The 23,837-nt window shown below is 35.2% G+C and overlaps 2 protein-coding genes across 3 annotated transcripts in view; both read left to right on the top strand.

The window, feature by feature from the left end:
* Positions 1-23,837, top strand: part of LOC136034577 (glutamate receptor-interacting protein 2-like) — a 353,116-nt gene that overhangs the window by 28,347 nt on the left and 300,932 nt on the right. The gene's annotated exons all lie outside the window — the stretch shown is intronic.
* Positions 10,437-23,004, top strand: LOC136034576 (cytochrome b5-related protein-like). Of its 2 annotated transcripts, none has more exons than XM_065715821.1 (2): positions 10,437-10,590; positions 20,701-23,004. In XM_065715821.1, exons 1-2 carry the CDS (start codon positions 10,582-10,584, stop codon positions 22,021-22,023), a joined length of 1,332 nt encoding a protein of 443 aa, XP_065571893.1. In that variant the 5' UTR covers positions 10,437-10,581; the 3' UTR covers positions 22,024-23,004. The 2 variants fall into 2 exon arrangements, with proteins under 2 accessions (XP_065571893.1, XP_065571894.1); XM_065715822.1 differs by lacking the exon at positions 10,437-10,590 and adding an exon at positions 10,605-10,683.

Raw genomic sequence — 23,837 nt, 5'->3', positions numbered from 1 at the left:
GTATCGGCCTATTTTTGGTTTCAGTGTGTACCCTACTACTGAAGTTGTCAACCCCTTGAAACTTTCAAACTAGTATATCTCATGAAGGAATTTTTGTACCAAAAAATTGATGACATATATGTTGATCAGCTAATCAAGAGCTATCGATTGCCGTCGAAAAAAAAATTCTATCTGTCTTAGTTCAAAAGTTCATTTTTTTGCCGTAGGCCAACTTTCTAACGTCACCACTTAGAAAGGAGCAAAGGATAAGCTCCAATTTTTTTAGCAATGACAGAACTTTTAAATTTTAAGAGGTATATCTGATAACATTTCTCTAGCTTAATCCCAAGTCCAAAAAAAACAATTGATAAACCCAGCAAACATCACGGCAGCACTTTCGGACCCGTGGGAAAATGCCGCTTTTTTGCTTCTGTAAATTTTTCTATTTATCACTCAAAGAAGATATATTGGCTGTGGGGCCGGGTAACTGCTGCATATATTTAACACTTACAGATTTTAGTCCATCTTCAATTTGAAAGTGGTGCCTTTCTGCTTGACTGCTAGAACGGAGCTTTCCACTCGAAAGCAGAAACATGGTTTGATGATACGAAAGTTTGGCTGCACAACTTCAGATACTCCTCTCTGACATAGGCTATATAACTCCACTTCACTTCGCACACTGGACAAGCAAAAACCATCCTTTTTGGCCCCAGGCAAGAGTTCCGCAGAGCTTTCCAAAATGTAATGCCATATTCATCAATCCTGCCTGAGGTCCACACTTTCCGTAAAAACCGCAAAGGTTAGACCCTTACCAGTTTCCAGGAATAAGCGGACATCGGCGGCATAGGAAAAAAAAACGGGACAAAACCAAAGTGTTGCTCTCGCAACACAATTCAGATATACAAATGCACTAGCAGCATTTAAGCTTTAGATTTTTTTATAGACCCGTATAGATAAATAAAATAAAGTAAATTGGTCACTTCGTTGCAAGTAATTATTTACATTTTATTTGTGTAAAAAGGTCTGCATGAAGCAAAAACGCGAAAACATGTACTTTTTATTTGTAATTTCCACAAGTTTTACCGCACCCTGGCAAATAATGATGACCAGATCACAGGCACGCACGCAGGGGAGGGATTCGGTCTCCCTCGCAAACTTTGTAAAATGCTTAATTTTCCCTGCGAAATGTTTAATTTTTCTGTGTTTTCCTGGTATTTTTTGCGTAAGAGTTGACCCCCCCCAACAAAAAAAAATTATCCTCGAATAATAATTTTTCTAATTTTCTCCTCGAATAATAGTTCTTTTGCAAATAAATCTTCCTATTTACTTGCCAAATTACGAAGAATAACAATGCAATAGTCGAAATTCTGAGTGAGAAACCCCGTGAATTCAACCTTCTCATATTTGTTTAATGGAAGCGGCGAAGAAAACTAATAACTTGGTCTTTGACTGATTTGCCACATCTGAAAAAGAATAGACTAGAGAGTAAAATGTCTGGACTTCGGCTAAGCCTTAATGAAACTTATATAATTGAAATCAACATAAAAGTTTGATTCTTTTAATATATCTATTGGTATGAAAATTCCGTCTTTTAGACTTTCCGGTACTAATGAGCCGGTTTGCTCCTTACTTACAGTTCGTTACCACGAACTGCTTGATTATGTCACCTATATCAAAATCTGTTATGATGTTATTATTCATTTCAATTTCTATTTGTTTTGAGTTCCATTTGTTCTTTGGTAGCAATATCTGTCATTTTAAACTTTAATTATTATAATACATTATTTGTGCTAGTCTGAAGTTTTAATATGGCTCTTCACTTTTCTATGAAAACCTTCTTTTTCGTAACTCTGTTTTAATTAATACGTACATGGAGCTTGGCCCCTTCTAAAATATTTGTTGTCGGCACACCCACAATTGGAGCATATCTCTAATATATCGTTCAATATATGGCACTAGACATATGGCGTCTGTTTTGCACATTCCACAAACTCATTCACACACGATTGGTGTACCATTTTACATCAATATTTTTCAATCAAAATCTATTAAATCAAATTAAAAAATATACAAAAACAATATTATGCCCCAACAGAGAGCAGAGCTCGTAAGGGTGGGGCAGTACAAATGCATAGAAAAAAAAACAATGTCTCGTCATACTAATAATTCAAAAAAAAACATACAAGGTAGGAGATAATGAAAGAGGCCACCCCAGCGTGAGAACACCACAAATAAATCTATTATTAATAAATCCCGACATCCAGGCAAACAACTATTTTTGAAATGTGTTTTTCAAAGAAAATCTACTCATGGAACTTCGGGACATTTCTACTAAGTTAAGCTTATTTACAATATGAGGAAACTGGTATCTGATTGAGAATCTAGCTCTTTCTGATTTGATTGGCGGAAGGCGATGCTTCTTGGAGCGGATGTGGTGGGCAGGAGAAATAGCAGTCTCAATTATACCCAAATAATGTAGGATTTGGGACTAAAATACATATAGGACTAAAATTAAATGAATTCTATTCTACCCCTAACCGTCATTAGAATAGTAGCATTAGAATAGTAGAATGTATAATTATTTGATTTCAGATCGACACTTCGCGTCCATGATATTGTGCACCTGTAATTAAAGTCAACATTAAGAAAGACAGAATGCTAACCCAAGGGTCTTTAAAAAGCAATTAAGTTAAGGACTTGATAAGAGATAGGTCAAACAGATATCTGTTTTTCCCTGCATCTGGAAAAGTATATTTATGTGGGAAACGCTTTTTTCTTAGTGGAAAGATGTTTTCCAAATATGGTACCTTCTTAGAGCGTTAAAATGAAAAGGTGCTTAACACCAAGAGAGAGAGAGAGAGAGAGAGAGAGAGAGAGAGAGAGAGAGAGAGAGAGAGAGAGAGTGAGAGAGAGAGAGAGAGAGAGAGAGAGAGAGAGAGTGCTACAGTGTTTTCTCTGAAAGAGCCAAATTAGCACGAAGAAAGATAGAGATAGCCATCGTGCATACACAGAAGTTTAAATTTTTCCTTATGGTCTGTTTTGGTTTCAACACCATACAGCGGTATGGCCGTGCCTTTTGTTTTAAAAAGTAAATTTCTGAATAAAATAAATTATCAATACTGATTATAATGTTGCAGCTAAACTTGAGTTGCACACGTCCGAAGGGGGAGAGGTCTTCAGGTCTACACCCAAAACAACTCCAGATTTTATTATTTACCGTTATTTTTATAGAGTTTGGCAGGTTTTTATCAAATGCCCCCCCCCCTGAAAAAGCCTGCACATATACCTACCCTTAGTAACTTAATAATTATGTGTAGACGTATAATTAAACACTGAACTTTAAGGGGGTGACCTATTTTAGGGGAATTAGAATCCCTCTTCCCCTTTCATGAGGAGATAAAAAAGATGAGGAGATAAAAAAGATGTGGATAAGTCTCGCTCAAAGCAATTCACTTTCCGAAACAAATTCATATATACTTCACAGTTTTATTGATGGCAAGAAGTGAACAGCTTTTGAGGCTATAGGTTAGACACTAGACTAATTTGCTTTCTTAAACTCGTATATTTTGAAGAGACTGTCGACTCAAGAGACAAACTTATCATGTCAGCACATCCACATGAATTCAAAGAGTATCTTCATGCCGGCCATAAGCCGGAAACAGGAAGAAAATATTGCTTTGGTCATAAAATAGGGCAAAAGCTAGACTGCCTGATGAAATGACGCAAGCCACCTGCTAAAACTCTGAAGACGTTTTTAATGGGCTCCAACTTGATATTTTGACAAGATCCTTAAGTCGTAAAATTCTGTGTTTTGACAAGACTACTCTTAAAAACCACACTGCTATGTTAAGCATACAAGGCTTCGCAACTATGTTTTTGTGAATAAAAGTAAAGGATAACGTTAAAACGTAAAGAGAACAAAATAAATCTATATTGTAGGGGGTTACTACTCTTAAAACATCAGCTCTTTGCTCGAAAGGTAATCTATACTACATTGAAAGTACGGTCCATATCCGTAATATGTTTTAACTTTCTCATAAAAATTATATATGTGATTCTTTCTGTACTTGTTAAGCTTTAACGTCACTTTTCACTTTTATTTAAAAAAAAATTGTTACACGGTTTTAGACATTTTTTATTTTATATTTATTTTGAACAAAAAGTGAAGAAAATCTCGTTTGATGCTTAGTCCAAATATATACCTACATCCTTTTGTGTTTGTGACTGTCTGTCTTGGCTTTTTCTCCAATCAGCCATGGCTCTTAACTTTTTCATCACAGTCTACCAACTTGACTTTAATTAAAGAAATAAGAACATTTAAAACATTTGAAACCTAGAAACATTTAAACATTTGTGTAGTAAGAGAAAAGCTTCCATCCCGAAACACTGCACATAATTATAGTCTTAGTTCAAAAAGAAAATTAACTAAAGGACACATATTTAGCCAATGAGTTGGAGGTTCTTCTTCTATATTCTAATAAAGGAACTTACGTTAAAAGTTGGACATCTGGACCTAAAATTTTACTTTTAAGGATTCATACACCCAATTCCCCCCCCCATTAAAGTACGGGCGAATGTGACACTGTATAGCATTAGCACTGTGACCCTCTTTGGGTCAAAAATCGGACAAATAGTTCTTTTTGTGCCTCATAACAGCTGAAAGGGGTTATGTTGCTGTTTCCTGATCGATCAGGAAACAGTTAAAAGTAGAAGTATCAGTTTTATGAAAACACATAGAAAATGCAACAAAAGAGGATGAGGACCCGAAAAGTACTTAAATAGTATTCAGAAAAAAAACAACTAATTTATAAAGCTCTCCTTCACCGGTCATAATGCCGGTAATTTTAGTGCAAAATTTTGATTCTCTTAAGAAAAACCCCAAGTAAGCTCAGTTTTCAGTGAAGCTGTACTTTTTCAAAATTCTACAGAGATACAGAAATATCAGAGGTCAGTTTTCTTCTTTTTTTAGCTACTTTTACCGATATATATATATAAACTGCGAGCAAGAACTTTTGTCCGTTTTAAGTTCCAATTTTACTCCTTACTCCAATTGGAAAAGCTTTGTTTTTTTTCAAGTTAATTTTTACTCGTTTTTTTTTATTAGACTATACAATAAACCGTATAGAAAGATCTTTGAAATTTAGTAATAAAATTAAAGAATTCAACACGAGTTTTGTTTCAATAGGGCATTGATAATAGGTTTTATTTCCCATCTCTCTTAACCTTTCCCACAAAAATATTTAATTTCATTACAATTAGTATCTTTGAGGATTAGCAGATAGAAAGTTTAATTAACAAAGAAATATTTTAGAAAACCAAAGGACACAAAAAAGAATTTTAGAAGTATATTTGATATAATTTACAGACATTCATGATTCTGTTAGTCCAGTTTCTCTGCCGCAATACTGCAAGAAAATTTGAAATTCTGATGAAAAAGTATATTTTTGTTGTTTTTACTTCTTGGACTTCAACATTTCAGATGACCTGATTATTATAATTATACTATTATGAAGAAACATGGTTAAAACAAGACCATTCTCAAAATTGAGGGGGTGAAAGTACCCTCGCCCTGCCCCCAAATGAAGGGCTTTGTGGGAATTTAAAATCAGTGATCAATTCATGCACGCCCTGACGGGGTGGGAAAGTAAAGTTATAATTGTAAAATCTTCAAATGCTCCTGCGATGTCCCAGTACCCCGATAACACTGGGCAAAAAAAAGAAGGAAATGGTAAACACATCAGGTTTTCAAGCTCTTTTTCAAAAATCCTGGAATTGTGTTTTCATAGTTTACTTTCACTGTTAGGATAAACATAAATAGTATTTATCATTATTCCTGAATAAGTTTTGGATTGGAGTTGAAATCTTTTTCACTAGCTAGTTTTTTTTTTCAAAACCCGTTTTTTAATTTTCACTTGCAAAGGGGGCTGGGAGCATTTCATCATGCAGTGATCATAGATTTTTGGCCGCGGAGATTTCAATGGTACTCTGTTTATGCTTTCAAGCCTATCCACTCCGGAAATGGCAAACAATCTGTTTCTGGTACTATAGGTCACCGTGCAATTACGTTGTCAAGACAAATTTATACTAAGCACATACATAGAAGCCCTAACTTTTAAATGAGGTCTTAAACAGTTTTCTAGGATATGGGGATGCCCCGATAGTGCTGATAAAATTAAATGAATAATCGAGAAACATCAGCGTCTCAAGCCCTTTCTCGAAATTTCGGTAAAACTACTTTTGTAATTTATTTTTACTTTTAAGATAAAACACCTATAACCTTTGTTATTCACAAATCAAAATTGCAATAAATTTTTCTCTTTAGGTTTTTTTTTTCAGAACTCATTTTTTAACTTTCAATCCCTAAGGGGCTGGGATGGAGAGTATACAAGAGCGGGAGTGGGGTGTTGCAAACCTCCTTAAGGGTTTTGAAAATGGAAATTATAACCCCTTACTATGTTTCTCAAACTTTCAGCTCCAGGATAGCGGCAAAAATTGCTCTTTTGGTCACACTTTACGATGGCGCTATCGAGATGAATTTACAAGCAGCGCGTTGATATGATCAAAAGCTTTGAAATGAGCTAGTAAGCATCTCTCTGCAACGTTGCAGTAGCCCACTAGTCCTGCTACTCAGCAGACGATTTATGACTAAAGACGAAAATCCCTATGGCGATCCTATCCGCCTCGTTGCTCACCTCATGCTCCTCGTTTTTCAAGATGGGGAGTTCGGAACCTCTAGTTGTGAATTTTAGACCATGACATAGTGTTTGGCTATCTTGGAATTTGCATTCCGTGGCATTTTCTTTGTTGGTCAGTGTGAGGGACTGTAATTTTTATGTTTTCTCGATCATGTTTTATGTGATTCTAATGGTGTATTTGCATTTTGGTGTGCTGTCGTTCTGCAGGGATTCTTAGCTATTTTTAGAAATACCCATAACTTTTTTTTCGCAATAAACCCACTATTGAGATTAACCGAAATAAAAGTTACCATTTATGAATCAGCTTTAAATGCAATTCTTTTTTTCACTAGACATATTTTGCCAAAACATGTTTTAAAACTTTTGGTTACTATGGGCCGTGGATCACTCTGTGCTAGGTTGCACTGCAATCTAGTATTTTTGGTTAAATTGGAACCTAGTTATTTTGGTTAAATTTTGTTTTATTTCAGTTACATTCTGGATTGGATAGGTTTATACTCAATTCTTGTTTCATTTATTTAATTTTGGTTCTCAACTTCTGGTTTTGTTTTTATTTTAATTAAGTGCTTGTATATTTCTTTTTTTCATTGAGTTAAATTTTTTCCCTGGTTCATTTGCACTGAGGGTACCTCGTTGATTATACAGGAAAAATATCATACATTTTTTTCAGTTCTAGTTTCCTACAGTCCTACTAGCTTCATTTAAATTTCTTTGCATAATATAAAAATAGTTTATAAATACTCCTAAATTTCCTGCTAGAGTGAAGCATATTGGTATATTTGAATATTCCACAGAAAATAGCATCAGCTCTGATGCATTTTCGACTTAATATCCTAAATTAGGTATTTTTTCCAAGACCACGCTGCCTTTCTATGACGAACAAATAAACGTTCAAATGCGGGTAAGTTGTTATTTATTAGACAATAAAAACCATTTACTTTTTACTTTTAAACATTTACTTTTTAGCTCTGATGCAAGTATACACAACCAAGGGATTAGCACTTTTAAAATTGTGTACACAAGCCTTTGTATCTCATGTGCTAAGTGTTGTAGAAATGTACATTGCTTGGCGTGAAATATACCGTGGAGTGAAGAAGTATGGTTAGCTAGAGTTTAGGTTAAACTGCCGGAATATTGTACTATTTATTCCGTTAGCTCTGATGTATTTTCGACGTAATATCCTAAATTAGGTATTTTTTCCAAGACCACGCTGCCTTTCTATGACGAACAAATAAACGTTCAAATGCGGGTAAGTTGTTATTTATTAGACAATAAAAACCATTTACTTTTTACTATTAAACATTTACTTTTTAGCTCTGATGCAAGTATACACAACCAAGGGATTAGCACTTTTAAAATTGTGTACACAAGCCTTTGTATCTCATGTGCTAAGTGTTGTAGAAATGTACATTGCTTGGCGTGAAATATACCGTGGAGTGAAGAAGTATGGTTAGCTAGAGTTTAGGTTAAAGTGCCGGAATATTGTACTACTTATTCCGTGGCTAAAAATCTGCCACGCGTTGCCGAACAATTAACCTTCCAAGATGTTCACGCGGTAATAGACAGTGGGAGCCTCTGGTGCATAAAGCAACGGCCGTATTTTCCCATAGTTTTGGTCCAATTTGGCTGTTTTCGCTATTTTTTTTTTCAATCGCTCATTTCAAAAGCTCTGTCTTTAAGGGTTTAAATTGGGGGGGGGGCATTTGTTCCCCTTGACTTTTTGTCCCTCTTAGATTTTGAAAACACCTTTTTGGGGGTATTTTGATAGAAAATGTCTTTTTCGGTATTTTCACTAGAAAAATAAAAAAATTCCCATCCCCAATTTTAAAAAACACATTTTGTACCCCTTCTAGATTTCCGTAAATCGACACTACTGTTTGCTTTCGTTTTTGTTGAACTAAAACTACTCTCAAGCTTATAAAATGTCCGAATGATTCATATTACGCACGGCTAGTTGCGCAAGATTATTTACGAATATTAACCGTTTTCTATGTGCATATTTTTCTGTAAAAAAAAAAAAAAAAATACATATATATATATATATATATATATATATATATATATATATATATATATATATATATATATATATATATATATAATATATACAAATTGTGGAAAACCTAGACTGAATAAAATGTTGAATATATTGAAGAATTGGTCCCATCATATATCTTTTGATTTGTGATGAGGGATCCCAGAAACTCTGCCAAGGGCACAAAGTTTGAAAAAAAAATGTTTCTTTTCTAGATATATTTTATCTTACAAATATCACAAGCATTTTCCATTTTTCTTCCTTGTGGTGGGTACCAATTTCAAACATGTCCCCATCCCTTCCTTCGGTCACCCATGTATTGAATGGCAGCATATTTTCATAACTCCAAATTTTTGCAACTTTTCAATTGGTAGATAAGTCCATAGGTACCCATTTATGCGCTTTTCGAACCAGTGCCAGACGTAGGATTTTTTTGGGGGATGGCACGGGGTTTTAGAATTGGGATGACATGTTTTTCAATATATTCATAGCCTAAAATTTTCAGGACCCTTTTTCTGCTACGTCATCAACTCAGGAACGTGCGCATTAGAGGGAGGGGGGAGGGGCTACAGACCTAATTTCGTCAGAATTTCTGGGTAATATACTCATTTTATCAGTAAATTAGTTATTCTATTTATTACCCCCCTTAAAAAAATTCTCACGCAAGTGCCTGCCTTCACTAGTGCTTTTCTTACAGTTTCGTATAAATGTGACGGAAAATTGAAATAAAAGCAAGATGTAGGCAAGCCAAGGGGTACAAGACATACCCCTGTCACCACGAATGATCAATATATTAACTGTAATAGAAGATAGTAAATAAATAAACACAATTTGGTACCTGTTAATTAAACGAAAGACACCCAAGAAGTAAAGTTAATCCTAATGAATTGTAATTTTCATATAACCCTTAATTTATATAATAATATAATTTGGGCTATATATTTGCACATTAGGGGAGAGAGATGCTGTTAAAGTATTTCGACAGCGCCCCCAACCTGATATACCCCCCCCCCCTATTGTGCAAACATATATTACAAATTATACAGTCACTTGTCTTTGTAGCTATGAAACCGGTTTTCTCAGCGTAGTTATTGACTGTGTTTCGTTTAATTAACAAGTAATCGCAATTTTTTGGAAACCAAAGCAAAATGATGTAAACGTTCAAAACGTTCAGGAATCATTCGCAAAAGGAGGTATATACTCAGTTCCCACGAGTTAGTGATTTGTAATTGTCGCGCTATATTACACACCGTTTACATGTGTTCTAGCGAGTTTACCCCATCACAACGGCTTCAATCAAAGGCAACATTTGGATGGTAAATATACTTTTAAAAATCTGAAACAGTGGGTCAATTTATTGTTTATCTTAAAATTGATGAACAAAAAGACCAAAAAAGGCATTCTTCAATAAAGATAACATAAAAAGGGGGCTTTCAAAATCTGGAAGGAAATGCCCTTGCCCTCCAGCTGACGTCCCCTACACCAAAAGAAATTGTTGCTCCATACGTAAAAATTAGATTAAGAACCCATCAGATATTGACTCACATCCCATAGTTTTCTTGGCACAGTAAAAGGGAAATATTATTAAATTCCTGGTAAGCGATTGCATAACATAAAACTACTTTTTCTTGGATCTTATCACCCTAGCCGTAGAGGTTTTCAACCTTTATGCGGTAATTTTTTTATTCATTTGCGCAATCCCAATAATCGAAGATACAACTCTTGATATTTTTAACGTCACATGCACAACGGGTTCAGTACATATGGTCGATTTGGTGAAACTATTTTCCTCTTTTAAATTTAGTCTTTGATAACAAGGTTGTGTGCAATCATCTATTCAAGGAGAGTCCAAACGCACTTCGACCTGTCACAATGATTACGGTAAGGATTGGAACAAAGAAGATAACGCGGTTATTTTACGTTTTTATATTAGTTTTGTTTGTGTAGGAAAGGTTGTTTTTTTGTTTGGATAAGGTAAGAGTAAAAAAAATTATGGTCTCTTGTGGCCTACTTCTTTTTTACATTAGCTATAAACTTGCAGGTTCTTTAGACTGAAAGGTGTCTAGTGACACCCCCTCCCCCTTTATCCGCAATCAGTGGTGTAGTTTTTGATCCTTCCTCTGGGTAAAAGTCTACAGCGGGTCCTCTTCAGAAGGAGACAAACTAGAGTAAAAAACAGACATTTTTAGATCGCTAATTTGAAGCTTAGGCCTATTTCGGTAGTTTGATTAACGCTCTTGATAATTCATATGCAGCCCCCCTCTATTGGTCTCATATATAGCCCTATATATAGCCTCTATTTTATACAGCCCTAGGCTATATAAAGATACGGTACTTACGTGTTATAGTGACCACACCAAAGAACTGAAGTTAGGTTAATAAATTAAAAAAAAAACAAGTTTTTTCAAGTAAAAGTAAGTAGCAACATAAAAAATTAAAACGAATAGAAATTTTGGTCAATGTTGGAATTACCGGAACCTTTTTTTTTGGGGTCATGAAACTATTGTTAATAGATGTATTTTGACTTTTTGAACATCTTTTCTCTCTTGCAAAACTACTGCATACTCACCGTTATGGAGTTATTCCGGCCCAATATTCTTGTATTTATACATATAGAATTGCAATCATTTCCGTTTTCGTTGATCGGAAATTTGAAATCGCTAACGTTTTAAGACCGAAAATTGCTTTGTGGCTTTTAGAGACAATTTTTTGTTAGGTTAAGTTAGGATAGGTTAGGTCAGCGGTAGTTTTGCAAGAGAGAAAAGATGTTCAAAAAGTCAAAATGCATCTATTAACAATAGTTTCATGACCCAAAAAATTGTTCCGGTAATACCAACATTGACCGAAGTTTTTGCATGTATGAAGGGGATTGTCCCCTCCTCAACACCTCGCTCTTCACGCTAAAGCTTTTTAGTACTTTTAAAAAAATTTCCTATTGTTCTAATTAATTGACTTTTGTGTTGAGACAACTGAAACAACTGAGACGCTTGGGAGTTCTACAAAGGATATACATATTTTGGGTTGTATGTTTGCATATTAGGGAAGGGGGTTAAATATAGCGGGGCTGCATGCAAAATTTGACCTAACCTAATCTAACCTAACCAAAATACCAACTAAATATTTATTAAAATATAGCTACAATATAGGTGTGGACTGGGCCCAAGCTAATTGTCTCCATTTTCAGACAGCGGTAAAATTGTAGTCAATTGACTTCTTGCTATCTCGGAAAGGGTTTAGGTTAGGAAAATGAAACTTTCAGAGATGGTTCTACAGGCTAAAATATGTCCCGGGAAGGTATTTTAAAGTACCCACCTCCACTCCTTCTCCCTCTAGAGGGTCCTGAAATTTGCCTAAATGACAGGTCTATACCTATTGAAATTTTGACAAAACAATATTTTACCTTAATTTTCAGTTACCAGTTGCTTTTTCTCTGCCTTTAGTTCTGAAAATGCAATTCCTGTTATTTGAGTAGAATTTTGAGCCATATCAATATTTTTTTTTCAGAATTTAGGAAATGTATTTGCGTATCTTTAAAACCTTATAAAATGGAATTGAGCAAAGTTATGAAGCTGAAAACAATTTTGTTGTACTTCAATTAAGCAGAAGATCTATTTTGCAAGGTTTCACTTTTATAACACACATATTTTAAAGGTCATCAAAGGTCAGGGCCCTCTAGAGGGAGGAGTGGAGGTAGTTGCTTCAAAATACCTTCCCGGGACATACTTTAGTCTGTAGATTTATTCCTGAAAGTTTCATTTTTCCTAACCTAAACCCTTTCTGAGATAGCAAGAAGTCAATTAACTAGAATTTTACCCAGAGAGCAATAAACCGGCTTTTGTCTTAGTTTATAGATCCAAATTCTCGAGTGTGTACTGGCAAACAGATAAGTTCTTTTTGTTCTTGCATGTCTCCTTCCGAGAAGGCCTGATTCTAGACCTGTACCCTCCCTCTAACCATTCATTTGTGAATATTTAGTACATTGATAGCATTTAGGGCGGTTGAAATTTTGATAGTATTTAGCTTTCTTTAATATGCTAGATTTTTATTTAATTCGAAAAATCACGCACGCCAGGTGGCGTTTGAACCGCGTAGTAGAAGTTTGTTGCGCCATTTATAGAGCTAACAGCCGTGGAAAGGTGGGTGTGCCACGGGTGGAAAAACAAATGGCGTTCTGAGATGTACTCTAGGTGGGCTCTCTGTAACTCTGAATCTGAGGGTGTAATTTCATTTTGATACCTTGAATTTTTTGGGATGTTTACCCCCTTCTTCGAATTTCAGCCGAATTTTCTCAGGCTTGTACCTTTTGATGCATAATATTAAATTTAATGGGTTTATATATCAAGAATCAGTATAAAGGCTTATTCTTTTGATATGTATATTGTTGTCAAAGTTCTGGTTTTTAAAGTTTCGGTTACTATTCGGTTACTATTCGGCCGTATTGCTCCTTATTGTTCATTACCTGGATCTGTCTGATTAATATGCTTTACTTAGGAAACAGCCTGAGTCTTAACATTTCTAAATTTCAATAAATAATGGTTAGTTTAGACACCTAAAATTTGCCAAAATCCTGTGCATTTGAATTCAGCTTAAAAGTGTTAAAGAATGCGAACCTAGCTCGCTAAATTTTTACAGAACTAGAAATAGAAAAGAGGTGTTTCCAAGAAAAAAAAAATAAAATAAATGTGATTAACAGATTTTCACAGAGACTCCATATTCTGTAAAGGAGGGGAAACACACATTCTATTTAAATACATGCCTCATAAACGAACACTAACTCATAATTTTTTTAATCACTCTAAATGAGTCTTTCAGAAGAACAGATTGATTAAGGCTCCTGTCTAATTTTTTCACCATTTCACAACCGTCACTCTTGTAGTTTTATTTATTCTGCCACTTAAAATCTGTTCAAGCCACATATAGTACAACTTGTGCCGTTCCTGGCACACTTTTACCATACTTGGCAGGTGTCACCTATTTTTGCGATTTTTGAACCCGGACCAACCCATAACATGAAAAAATAGCGATTTTTTAGATTTTGTCACTTTTCTGTGTTGCTTGTTTACCAAGATAATCAATTTGGCAATTAAGCCACCCAAATATACATAAAGACAACTATTACTGCATTCTTTTTTTTTATCTATTCTTTGTTCTGCTAAAATGGTTTCTGTGTAATCTATAATGCTAAATACCTCGCAAATAATAGTCAGTATTTGTTTTATTAGCAGACAATTTTCCTCTGATGAAATGCGAAAATAAAAACGCAAAAATAATGATTTGCAAAAAACCAACGTGAAAGGCAGTACTATTTTGATTGATTACGACAATAAGGATTGCATTAATCCCGAGTCCAAGTGTATGACAGCTTTGCAACGTAAAACATTTAGTGAAGAAAAAAACCATTAATTAAAAGCTGGTAATTTCTCTTTATTTGCTAAGCTTCGTAAACAGGATCCAAAATGAAAAGAAAAATTAGTAAACTCCTTTTAAATCTTTACCTTATAGATTCTCGTATAAATTTACCCTACAGATTTATTGACTACACATTCACTATACGTAGTCCGTGTAGCCTTTATCAGGAATTTAAAAGGACTAATTTTCTGACAATTTCAAGTAAGAGTACCTAGTCTAGGCGTTTACCCCGGTGGAAAATCCCTCCTGCGGAGAATACCCCCGATAATTCCCCCCCCCGGAAATTTTCCCTCAGGCAAAATTGAACAGCTGAAAAAAAAATTACGAAATAGGTACCTCGAAGTATCGATTAGATATCCTGAAGAATAAAATAAGGACTAAACATCAAAAATAGTTTTAGGACGGGGGCTGGTTGGTCTCCAATCACTTTCGACCTATAAAAAAAGAACTAGGACTCTCGAATTCTGATTGAATAGGTATCCTCAGTTGTATCTACAGCAATGAAGTGGGGTGGAGATGAGGAAGGGGCAGTCCCCTCCTATACTGAATAGATTCTGCTCATTTGGGCGTTTAGTTTTACTCCTTACTTTCATAATAACAGAGTAAACCAGAAATATTCCCAGAAATCAAGAGGGATTAAGTAACGATTTCTGATCGTTTCCCCCCCCCAGTCAATAGATGGCAAATATATATATCTATATGTATATATATATATATATATATATGTAATTTGTGCTATATATTTGCACATAAGGGGGCGGGAGCAATGTGTTTGGACAGTTTGAAATCAGAAAACAATTATTACTTCATAACATGTAGAATAATTGTACCTAACACATTTTACATGCAGACCCGCTATACTTTACCCTCCCCCCTTGATGTGCAAATATATAGCCCAAATTTGTTTCTAAGGTAACGAAGAAACTAACGAAGAAACCGGTTTGTTCTCGAGTTTTACACATCGTAACTTGAATGAGTGGCGCGTAATGCACAAATACCGGAATTTCTCCTAGAGAGAGAACCAGATTTCCCGGTAAATTTAACTGAAGCAAGGAGAAACATCAGAACTTAAAACAAACAGAAATTATTACGCATATGAAAGGAGTTATTCCTTCTACAAGACCTTGCTCTTTGCGTTAAAGTTTTGACTTTTTGTCCTAATTCTTTAAGAACGATTCCTGAAAAACAATTGCCTTTTAATTACAACAATAAGCTTTGTTTTAAAAATCAATAAAAAAAACTTTAGCGTAAGGAGCTTGGTCTTGAGGAGGATCCAACCCCTTTCAAATACGTACTAATTTCTATTAGTTTTAAAGTTTGATGTTGCTCCTTGCTTTCAGTTGAGAAACTTGTTTTGTTTTTTTTAGTTTAATTTTTGATTGTTTTAAATAGTACCGGGAAATCCGGCTCTCTCCATGAAAAATTCCGGTGATTGTATTATATGCCACTCACTCAAGTTTAAGATGTGCAAAACTAGAGAGCAAACCAGTTTCTCTTCGTTACTTCAGAAACAAATTTGGGCTATATATTTGCGCATTAGGGGGGGGGGCAATAAGTTATTGCGGGTCTGCATGCAAAATATTAGGTACAGGTATTCTGCATATCCTCAAGTGAGAATTGTTTTTTGACTTCAAACTGTCCAAATTCTTTACCCCCCCCCCCTTATGGGAAAATAAATAGCTCAAATTCTATATTTCCCATCTATTCTGTCAATTGTCCCATCCCGCGCTAAGCTGAAGGAAACTAACGAAGAAACCGGTTTGTTCTCGAGTTTTACACGGCGTAAACTTGAGTGAGTGATGCATAATACACAAGTACCAAAATCCCTACTCCATACGGAAAAATAAAACAAAACTAAAATAAAACTTTCGAATTTGGAAAGCCTTATTTTCCACGGTGGTATTTTCTTGGGGAATAATTGCCTAGGGGGGCATCTGCTTACAGATTATTGGGAAACATAAGGGTATTTTTGAGAGTTCTAGTCCTTTTTTTTACAAGTCGAAAGTAATTGAAGACCAACCAGCCCCGTCCTAAAACTGTTTTTTGATATCTGGTCCTTTTTTTAACCCTTAGGATATCTGATCAACATTTTGAGGTACCTTTCTTATACTGTCTCTTTTGCTGCTCAATTTTGCATGGGGGAAGTTTTCTAAAGAGAGGAATTTCCTGCGGGGGAAGGTATTTTCCCGGGGTGTATTTGTGGGGGTAAACACCGGCTCCCAGGGGGGGGCTAATCTTTCCTAGAATTCAAGAATCCATAAAATAAGAGTTCCCGGGTTGATTATGGCTCTTTTCCTCACCCAATGCCGTATTCAGGATTTTGATTAGGGGGAGGGGTGGTTACAATAAGATAATTTTTTTAAACGCATCAAAAAATTTTATATGCATTTGTTTTACGTTTTATGACTCGGACAAAAATTTCTGGGGGTAAACCCTTAGCCTCCCCATCTAATTACGGCCTTGCCTCGCCCCCACAAAAATTGAAACAAATAGTATATGTTATGTACCAAATAAGATTCATTAGGAAGCATGCACGTACTGCGAGGGATCATGCCGCTCCCCTGGAATCGTGTGATTTTCATGATTTTACCTATGTTACGCCTACTTTTGATAGTTATTTTCGTTTATACTCTGGGGGCAGTAGCTTTTTTCCGTTGGGGGAAGCAGGCGAAATATTCTTTCTCCGGTCATCAAAAAACAGTAGATGCTGATATTATCCTTTCTTTTTATTCCTGCTGTCCGACAGGCTCTGCTGCTTATGCAGGCTCTGCTTTTACTTAATTTTATAAAAACTAGAAATATGAAATGAATAAAAGATTTGGTCCCATCAGGTATTTGACGATAAACCGCTAGTCCTGCCAATTGAATATAAATCCTTAGGAATGGTTAGTCATGCAGGCTACAACAGACAAGCATTCTCTTGGCACAATTTGGCTGCGTAAAGGTAGAAACGATCAATCTTCTTATCCCCAACAATTGTGGCACAGCCGGCATGATGTGGCATCTATCATGCTCAAGCTCTGAAATCAGCTTTGTCAGCTGTTATTGTTGATCAGAGTCAATCGTTGCCATTCAGGTACATGATAAGCTATTTTTGAGGGGGTGGAACATTACAGAGGAGATACATATTAAGAAACGTAAAAATAGGTAAATTATGTAGAACATAAAAGAAAAATCGTAGAGATCTTCAGACTCTAGAGGGAGTTGAGCCTAAAGGCCCCCTCCCCGCTCCCTGTCGGCTTTACGATTGCAGTTTATTCCCCAAAATAGGACTCTTGATGCAAGCTTTTTCCAACCTATATTCTATTTGAGATATTGTTTTCTGAAAATTTCAACCTTCATTTTTTGTCCTTTTTCTCTTCATAAAAAAAAGACAAAAGTTGCATAATTGAAGTACGCTGATTGTATGTGTCTTACTGCTATTCCCTAAGGACTTGTTGCGCAACAATTAACTCAGTTCTAGGCCGATGTTTTCAAATCTATTTCACTTTCACATCATTCTTAAATGATGCCTTCAATCAAGTGGAAAAAAACGATGAATTTCTTAAGATATTAAGTAAAAATAAGTTTTTTCTGCTGAAAGTAAGAAGCAAAAATAACAATAAAACAAACAGAAATTATTCCGTATATGAGGTGGGGCCCCTCCCCCTCAATATCCCTCTCTTCACGCCAAAGTGTTTTAAATACTTAAAAAAAACAGGTTTTGATTCTAATTATACGGCCCTTGTGTCTCAGGAATAGATCTTAAAAAATTGGGACAAAATTTAGCGTATAGAGCAGAGTATTAAGGGTAGTCCCACCCATTTATGGAATTACTTCTGTTCGTTTTAAGTTTTAATTTTGCTTCTTACTTTCAGGAGAAAAAACATTGTTTTTTTATTTCATTTTTGACCGTTTTTCCACTAATCCCAGGACATCTAACCCCCTCCATGGAAAATCCCTCCATAGAAAGTTCCTCCCTTTTAAAATACTTACCCCGGGAAATTACCCCGGACAATTCCATCCTCGCCGCAAATTTTCGCAGACAAATTTTTGCTTATGATTCCACCTAAAAAATACTCTAGCATACTTTCATTTGAAGAAAGACTTTTTTTATTCATTTTTTAATCGTTTTTCAGGGAATTTCCCAGAAATAGCCCCCCCCCCCCTCAATGGAGATTTTCTCCCGCGGAAAATTTTTCCATGGAGAATTTCCCTTATGATAATTTTCCCATGGAGAATGTCTTCCTTGGGAAATACCCAGGTAAAAATTCCCCAGGGAATTCCAACTCCGCTGAAGATTCCCCACAAGCATGTAAAAATATTAAATACCCACTAAGCAAGCCCACTGCCCAAAAAATAGTGATATTGGAGGGGGTTATGTTTATTAAAATGACCGGGATGCGCGTGGACCACGTTCGCCGCCATGAAGATAGACCAGGTGTTTCCCGACAAATTTTGCTGGTAGACGTTTGACTGACCGTCACCACTTTCAATGGAATCCATTGTAATTGCTTTTCTAATGAGCACAATTATTGTGCTCTATTGAGAACCTTTTGGACAGGAAAACATTAATTTTGTTTGATTAATTTGAAAATTTAAAGAAATAATCAAAAGGCTTAAGTCTAGTGGTCTAGCTTCCCGTCTCTATACGCCTATGGTGTTCCTATTACACCAAATTTTATGCTTGGCAAAAAAACATTAGAGTTGAATATCGTGCAGAACCGTAGCACCTTTTGAAAAAAGTTCTAACAGGAAAGATTTAATTTATCCTGATGGATGAATACACCAAAAGTTTTCTTTCTAGAAAAGAGTGAATTGAAGCTTTTTGAGCTCTGAAGCTGTATTTGCGGCTTGTATTTGATATAAATTAAAAAAAAAACAAGTTTTTTCAACTGAAAGTAAGGATCAACATTAAAACTTTAAACGAGCAGGAATTATTACATATTTGAGGGGGGTCGCGCTCTCCTCAATACCTCGCTTTTTAGCTGAAGTTTGATTTTCTGTTCCAGTTATTTAAGAATGACTTCTGAATCACAAAGACCGTTTAATATGGATAATAAGCTCTTTCAAAAGTTCAAAAAAAAATTGGAGTAAAGAGCGAGGTATTGAGTAGAGCGAAATCCCCTCGTATGCGTAACATCGTTCGTTTTAAGTTTTAATGTTGCTCCTTACTTTCAGTTGAAAAACTTTTTTTTGTTTAAAATCTGATCGTTTTTTAAATAATGCTGAGAAATCTGGTCCCCCCTCCATGGGAAATTCCCTTTCCCCACGAAAAAAATCATCCATGGGAAGATCCTCCAATGTACCCCCCCCCCTGCTGACTAGAAAAATTCACCTCAAAAAACGGTATATACTCCCCAATAACCAATACTATATGTAAACAATGGGCAAAGTTCATAGCTTGCAGCCCTTCCCCGGGCACTTTGGGGGGTCAAGTATCCTCAAAACATAGTTATTAGATTTTTTTGACTATGCTGAAAAAATGACTATCTCTAAATTTTGATCCGGTGGATTCGGGGGAAAATGAGCCTGGGAGGGGGGCTAACTGCCCTCCAATATTTTTGTTCATTTAAAAAGGGCGCTATAATTATTAATTTCCAGTCAAATGAGCCATCTCCCGATCTTCTACGATCACAGGTTCGATGTGATCACCTGTGGGGAAAAAAGGAAAAAAAAAAAAATAAACGCGCATCGGTGATCTCTATTCTGCCAAAAAATGCGAAATTCCACATTTTTGAACGTAGGAGCTTGACGCCTCTACAGAAGGGTTTTCTGGTATGCTGAATCTGATGGTGTCATTTTCATTAAGACCACTTGATGTTTGGTGGGTGTTTCTCCCCTTTTTGAAAATTGGTCAAATGTTCTTAGGCTCGCAACTATTGATGGGTAACATCAAATTTAAATTTTCAATAAGCATCAAAATCCAATTCTTTTGATGTAACTATTGTTATCAAAACTCTTTTTCTTTGAGTCTCAGGTACTATTGAGCCGCATCGCTCCTTACTTATAGTTCGTTGCCACGAACGGTTTGATTAATTTCTTTTTTCCATCTTTGCCATTTAAAAAAAAAAAATTCATTCATCACACCAACTCTTATACTTTTCATAGGCTACCAGGGGGCAAATCTACAAAAATTTAAGAGAGATGGCAAGGAAAAATGTATTTTTCAATAACTAAGGGGGGTGAATTGGTCTTTTCTCAATTCTTCTAATGAAAATACCAAAAAAGACAATTTTCAGTGAAAATACCCCCCAAAAGTACATTTTTTTTTTAAATCCACAGATAAGCTAAAAATCTATGGGTACTAAGTCCCCCTCGCCCCCTAAGATGTTTACATAAATTTTCATTTCTTCACTATTGTTGGAAATCATGGCAAAAATAATTCTTAAAAAAAAATAGTATATTTTAATTCTCTTTGAACCAGGTGTTTCAAAAACGTTAGTTTTCTTAACAGCCAAAACGTATTATCCCTTGCAAAAATAGTATATTTGGTAAAAAAAAAAAAATTAAGTAGTAGGACTTGAAAACTTATTTGGTCGCTTTAAAATTTTCAAACCAAAAAAAGAAAAATAGAAAAAAGTAAATTTTCCTTAATTTTAGGCAACATCTATGTGTCAAATAATCGAAAAGGAAGATGATCACGGTGGAGACTTCCCATCATCACTTCCAGGCTTTCAAACATATCCATCTGGGCGAGATGGCATTTTAAGAACAGCTACTCATTGGATCAATGGAAAAAGACATGACGATAATATTGGCGATTTTTGGAGAGTTCATGACAAGCTTTACGATCTTACAAATTTTGTACAGCGACATCCTGGTGGCGCTTATTGGCTTGAAGTAACTAGAGGAACAGATGTCACTGAAGCCTTTGAATCACATCATCTAACAGATAATGCGGAAATGATTCTTAAAAAATATTTTGTAAGGGAAATTGAAGAGCCAAGGAATTCACCATATACTTTTAAAAGTGACGGCTTTTATAAAGTATTGAAAAGAAGGGTTGCTAAAGAACTACCAACGATTCCCTACCAGGGAAGAACTGTAAAGTGGCACAATGTTCTCCTGTGGTCATTCTTCGCAAGTTTCTTCTTAAGTGGCTTATATAGTTCTACCTTGATGATTGTATTAGCTGGCGCAATTCTGGCTTTGTTAACGAACTGCTCGCACAACTTTTACCATAAAAGTAACAATTGGCGGATGTACGCTTGGGATTTGTCTGGTTTATCGTCAGCAGAATGGCGTGTCAGCCATGCTGTTAGCCATCATGGTTTTGCGAATACAATTTATGACTACGAGCTTTCTTCTTTTGAACCCATTTTCGACTTTAAACCAAAAGGAAAAAATAAAGTAAATAGGTTTGTTGTTCCAATTTTCTCATGGTTTCTATTCCTTGGCTTGAACCACAAAACTTTGATTGAAAGAATGGTTGTGATTGCGACCGGAAAACAAAAACTTCGACCTGAAAATCTGTTGCCATTTGTAGAACTGGCTCTATTAATGTTTTTGAGTGATGATGGATGGAGACTGTGGAATATTTTAATGTGTTCATCTAGCTTTTGGTTTGGATTTGTAGGCTTAATTGCTGCACACCATCACCCAGACATATTTCACGAAGGAGATGCCCCAAGATACAGTCTTGACTGGGGACTATGTCAATTAGATGCAGTCAGGGATAGATGGGACGTGAATTCATCAGACTTTCTCATTGCAACTATGTATGGAGAGCATACGTTGCACCATCTATTTCCTACTATTGATCATGACAAATTACCATTTTTAAACCATATATTGGTTGATACTGCAAAAGAATTTGGTATTAAAGAAATTGAGGCGAATAGAAAGTATGACTTTCTCAAGCTGTGGATAGGAATGTACGCTCAACTTATTAGGAACACTCCAAGAACTTTAAAGGGGCAATGAGATTCATTTCTATAATTGGATTTTTACGGCGCTATTGTGAGTGACGAAGACTCATCTTTTAGAAGTAGTTAATTGTAAATATTTATGCACCAAAGGCTCAACGATATTATTAGATCTCGGTAATATTATGTAAATATATGATGTAGTGTTAATTAGTCAGGTATAAAGTTTTTGCCAAAATATGAAGGTTTTTTTTTGTTATTTTTTTTTCTCTGTCATTAATTTGCTATTAATTAACTTGCAGGGATCTTTGTTAGTGAAGTCTTCAATGTATTTGAATATGTTTTTATGAGTAATTTCTTCTATTGTTCTTGGTTTTTATGTATTGCAAAATATAATAATATGTCAGTATTGGCTTACCAACGTTTGGATAGGTATTTCGTATAATTTTTTTTTGAAGATCAGTTATTTCACTGTCAATGGCGTCGCTGAGGGGGGCAAGGAAGCAGTTGCCCCTCCAATAATTTTAAAAAAGCTATTATTTATCAAGTAGCTTTATAACTGTTGCTTGTTTTAAGTGTCAGATTTGCTCTTTGGTTTTGGAGGTAATTTTTTTTAATTAATTCATGCTCATTCTTGGCATAAGGAAAACGAGAAAAACAGGGATCCATTACACTTCATAATATGTTCCATATTAATATTTTCCCAAATAAGCTGCCTTTGAAACCATATCATCAAGTAAAAATGTGAGCCTAGTTATTTGCAAAATTGAAAAATGTTCTATGCTTCTGGTTTCACCACATTTGCCCAGTTCAATTTTTTTCCTGATTTTTAAGGTACCTTTATTTCCTAAAATCTATCAGTTCAATATTAAATTCTGTTGTTCTTAAACTTTCAAAAATGGAAATAAATACACGCTCTATATTTGCAAATAGAACAGAAATAGAATCATTGACTAATTAAAAGGTAGATATACAGTGAGTATAATTTCCTGAATAAAAAAAAAAAAAAAAAAAAAAAAAAAAACGAAAAAGAAAATAAGACTTGATTGCTTTTTACAATGCTATTCGTACTAAAACTAGATAGGTCAAATCGGTTGTTAGGTCATTGAATTTGATAGAGGAGGATCCGCTCTAGGAGTCATTTAACTGTTTTAATTTTTATTTCCATTATTTAATTGAAACTCCGGTTCTCTCAATTGTCATTGAAATGCCTAATAAACGCTGATAACGTTCTATTCCTTACGTTCCAGATTGACATACTAACCCATAAATGTAGAACTACTTCTATGTATGATACCATACTGACGTCTTGCCATTTTCCCTTTTCTGATATTTCTTTTAACCGCTCCAAAAAAAAGATGATTTTTTTTGGCAACTGAATTTTTTTGGCAACTAACTTGTGGGAAATTTATCTCTGCATGAGTGTGCTGTAAGAAATGTCTGCTGAGAATAGGATAAGAGCGAATTTAGACAAATTATGTATCTTTTCTTCACAATTTAGAATATTGTGTGAGCGTATAAGCGGTACCACTCGTTCTCGTTTTCATTTTCTATTGTTCTCAGTTTTCATTTTCTAATGTTCTTACTTTTTCTCATTTGTTCCCACTATTGTTCCCACTCGTTCTCATTTTCTATTGTTGTCAGTCCCATCATGCAGCACTTGGAGACCAAGCTTTGCTTGTGAGGAGAATTATAGGCATAAAAACGATATTCAGTTCCCCTACGGAAATGTATACCCTCAATATCCTGACTTACCCTAGAAAAACTGTTTAATTTTATAGAATTCGTTTTTCAAACAACAATTCAAAGGGGAAAATAATTTTCAAACCCTAGTAGTCAATTTTCCCTTCCTGTTGATACCTAGCAATCTTT

The sequence above is a fragment of the Artemia franciscana genome, chromosome 13 (genome assembly GCF_032884065.1).
Source record: "Artemia franciscana chromosome 13, ASM3288406v1, whole genome shotgun sequence".
In the NCBI taxonomy this organism is placed as follows: Eukaryota; Metazoa; Arthropoda; class Branchiopoda; order Anostraca; family Artemiidae; genus Artemia; species Artemia franciscana.
This window is presented reverse-complemented; position numbering and strand designations above follow the sequence as displayed.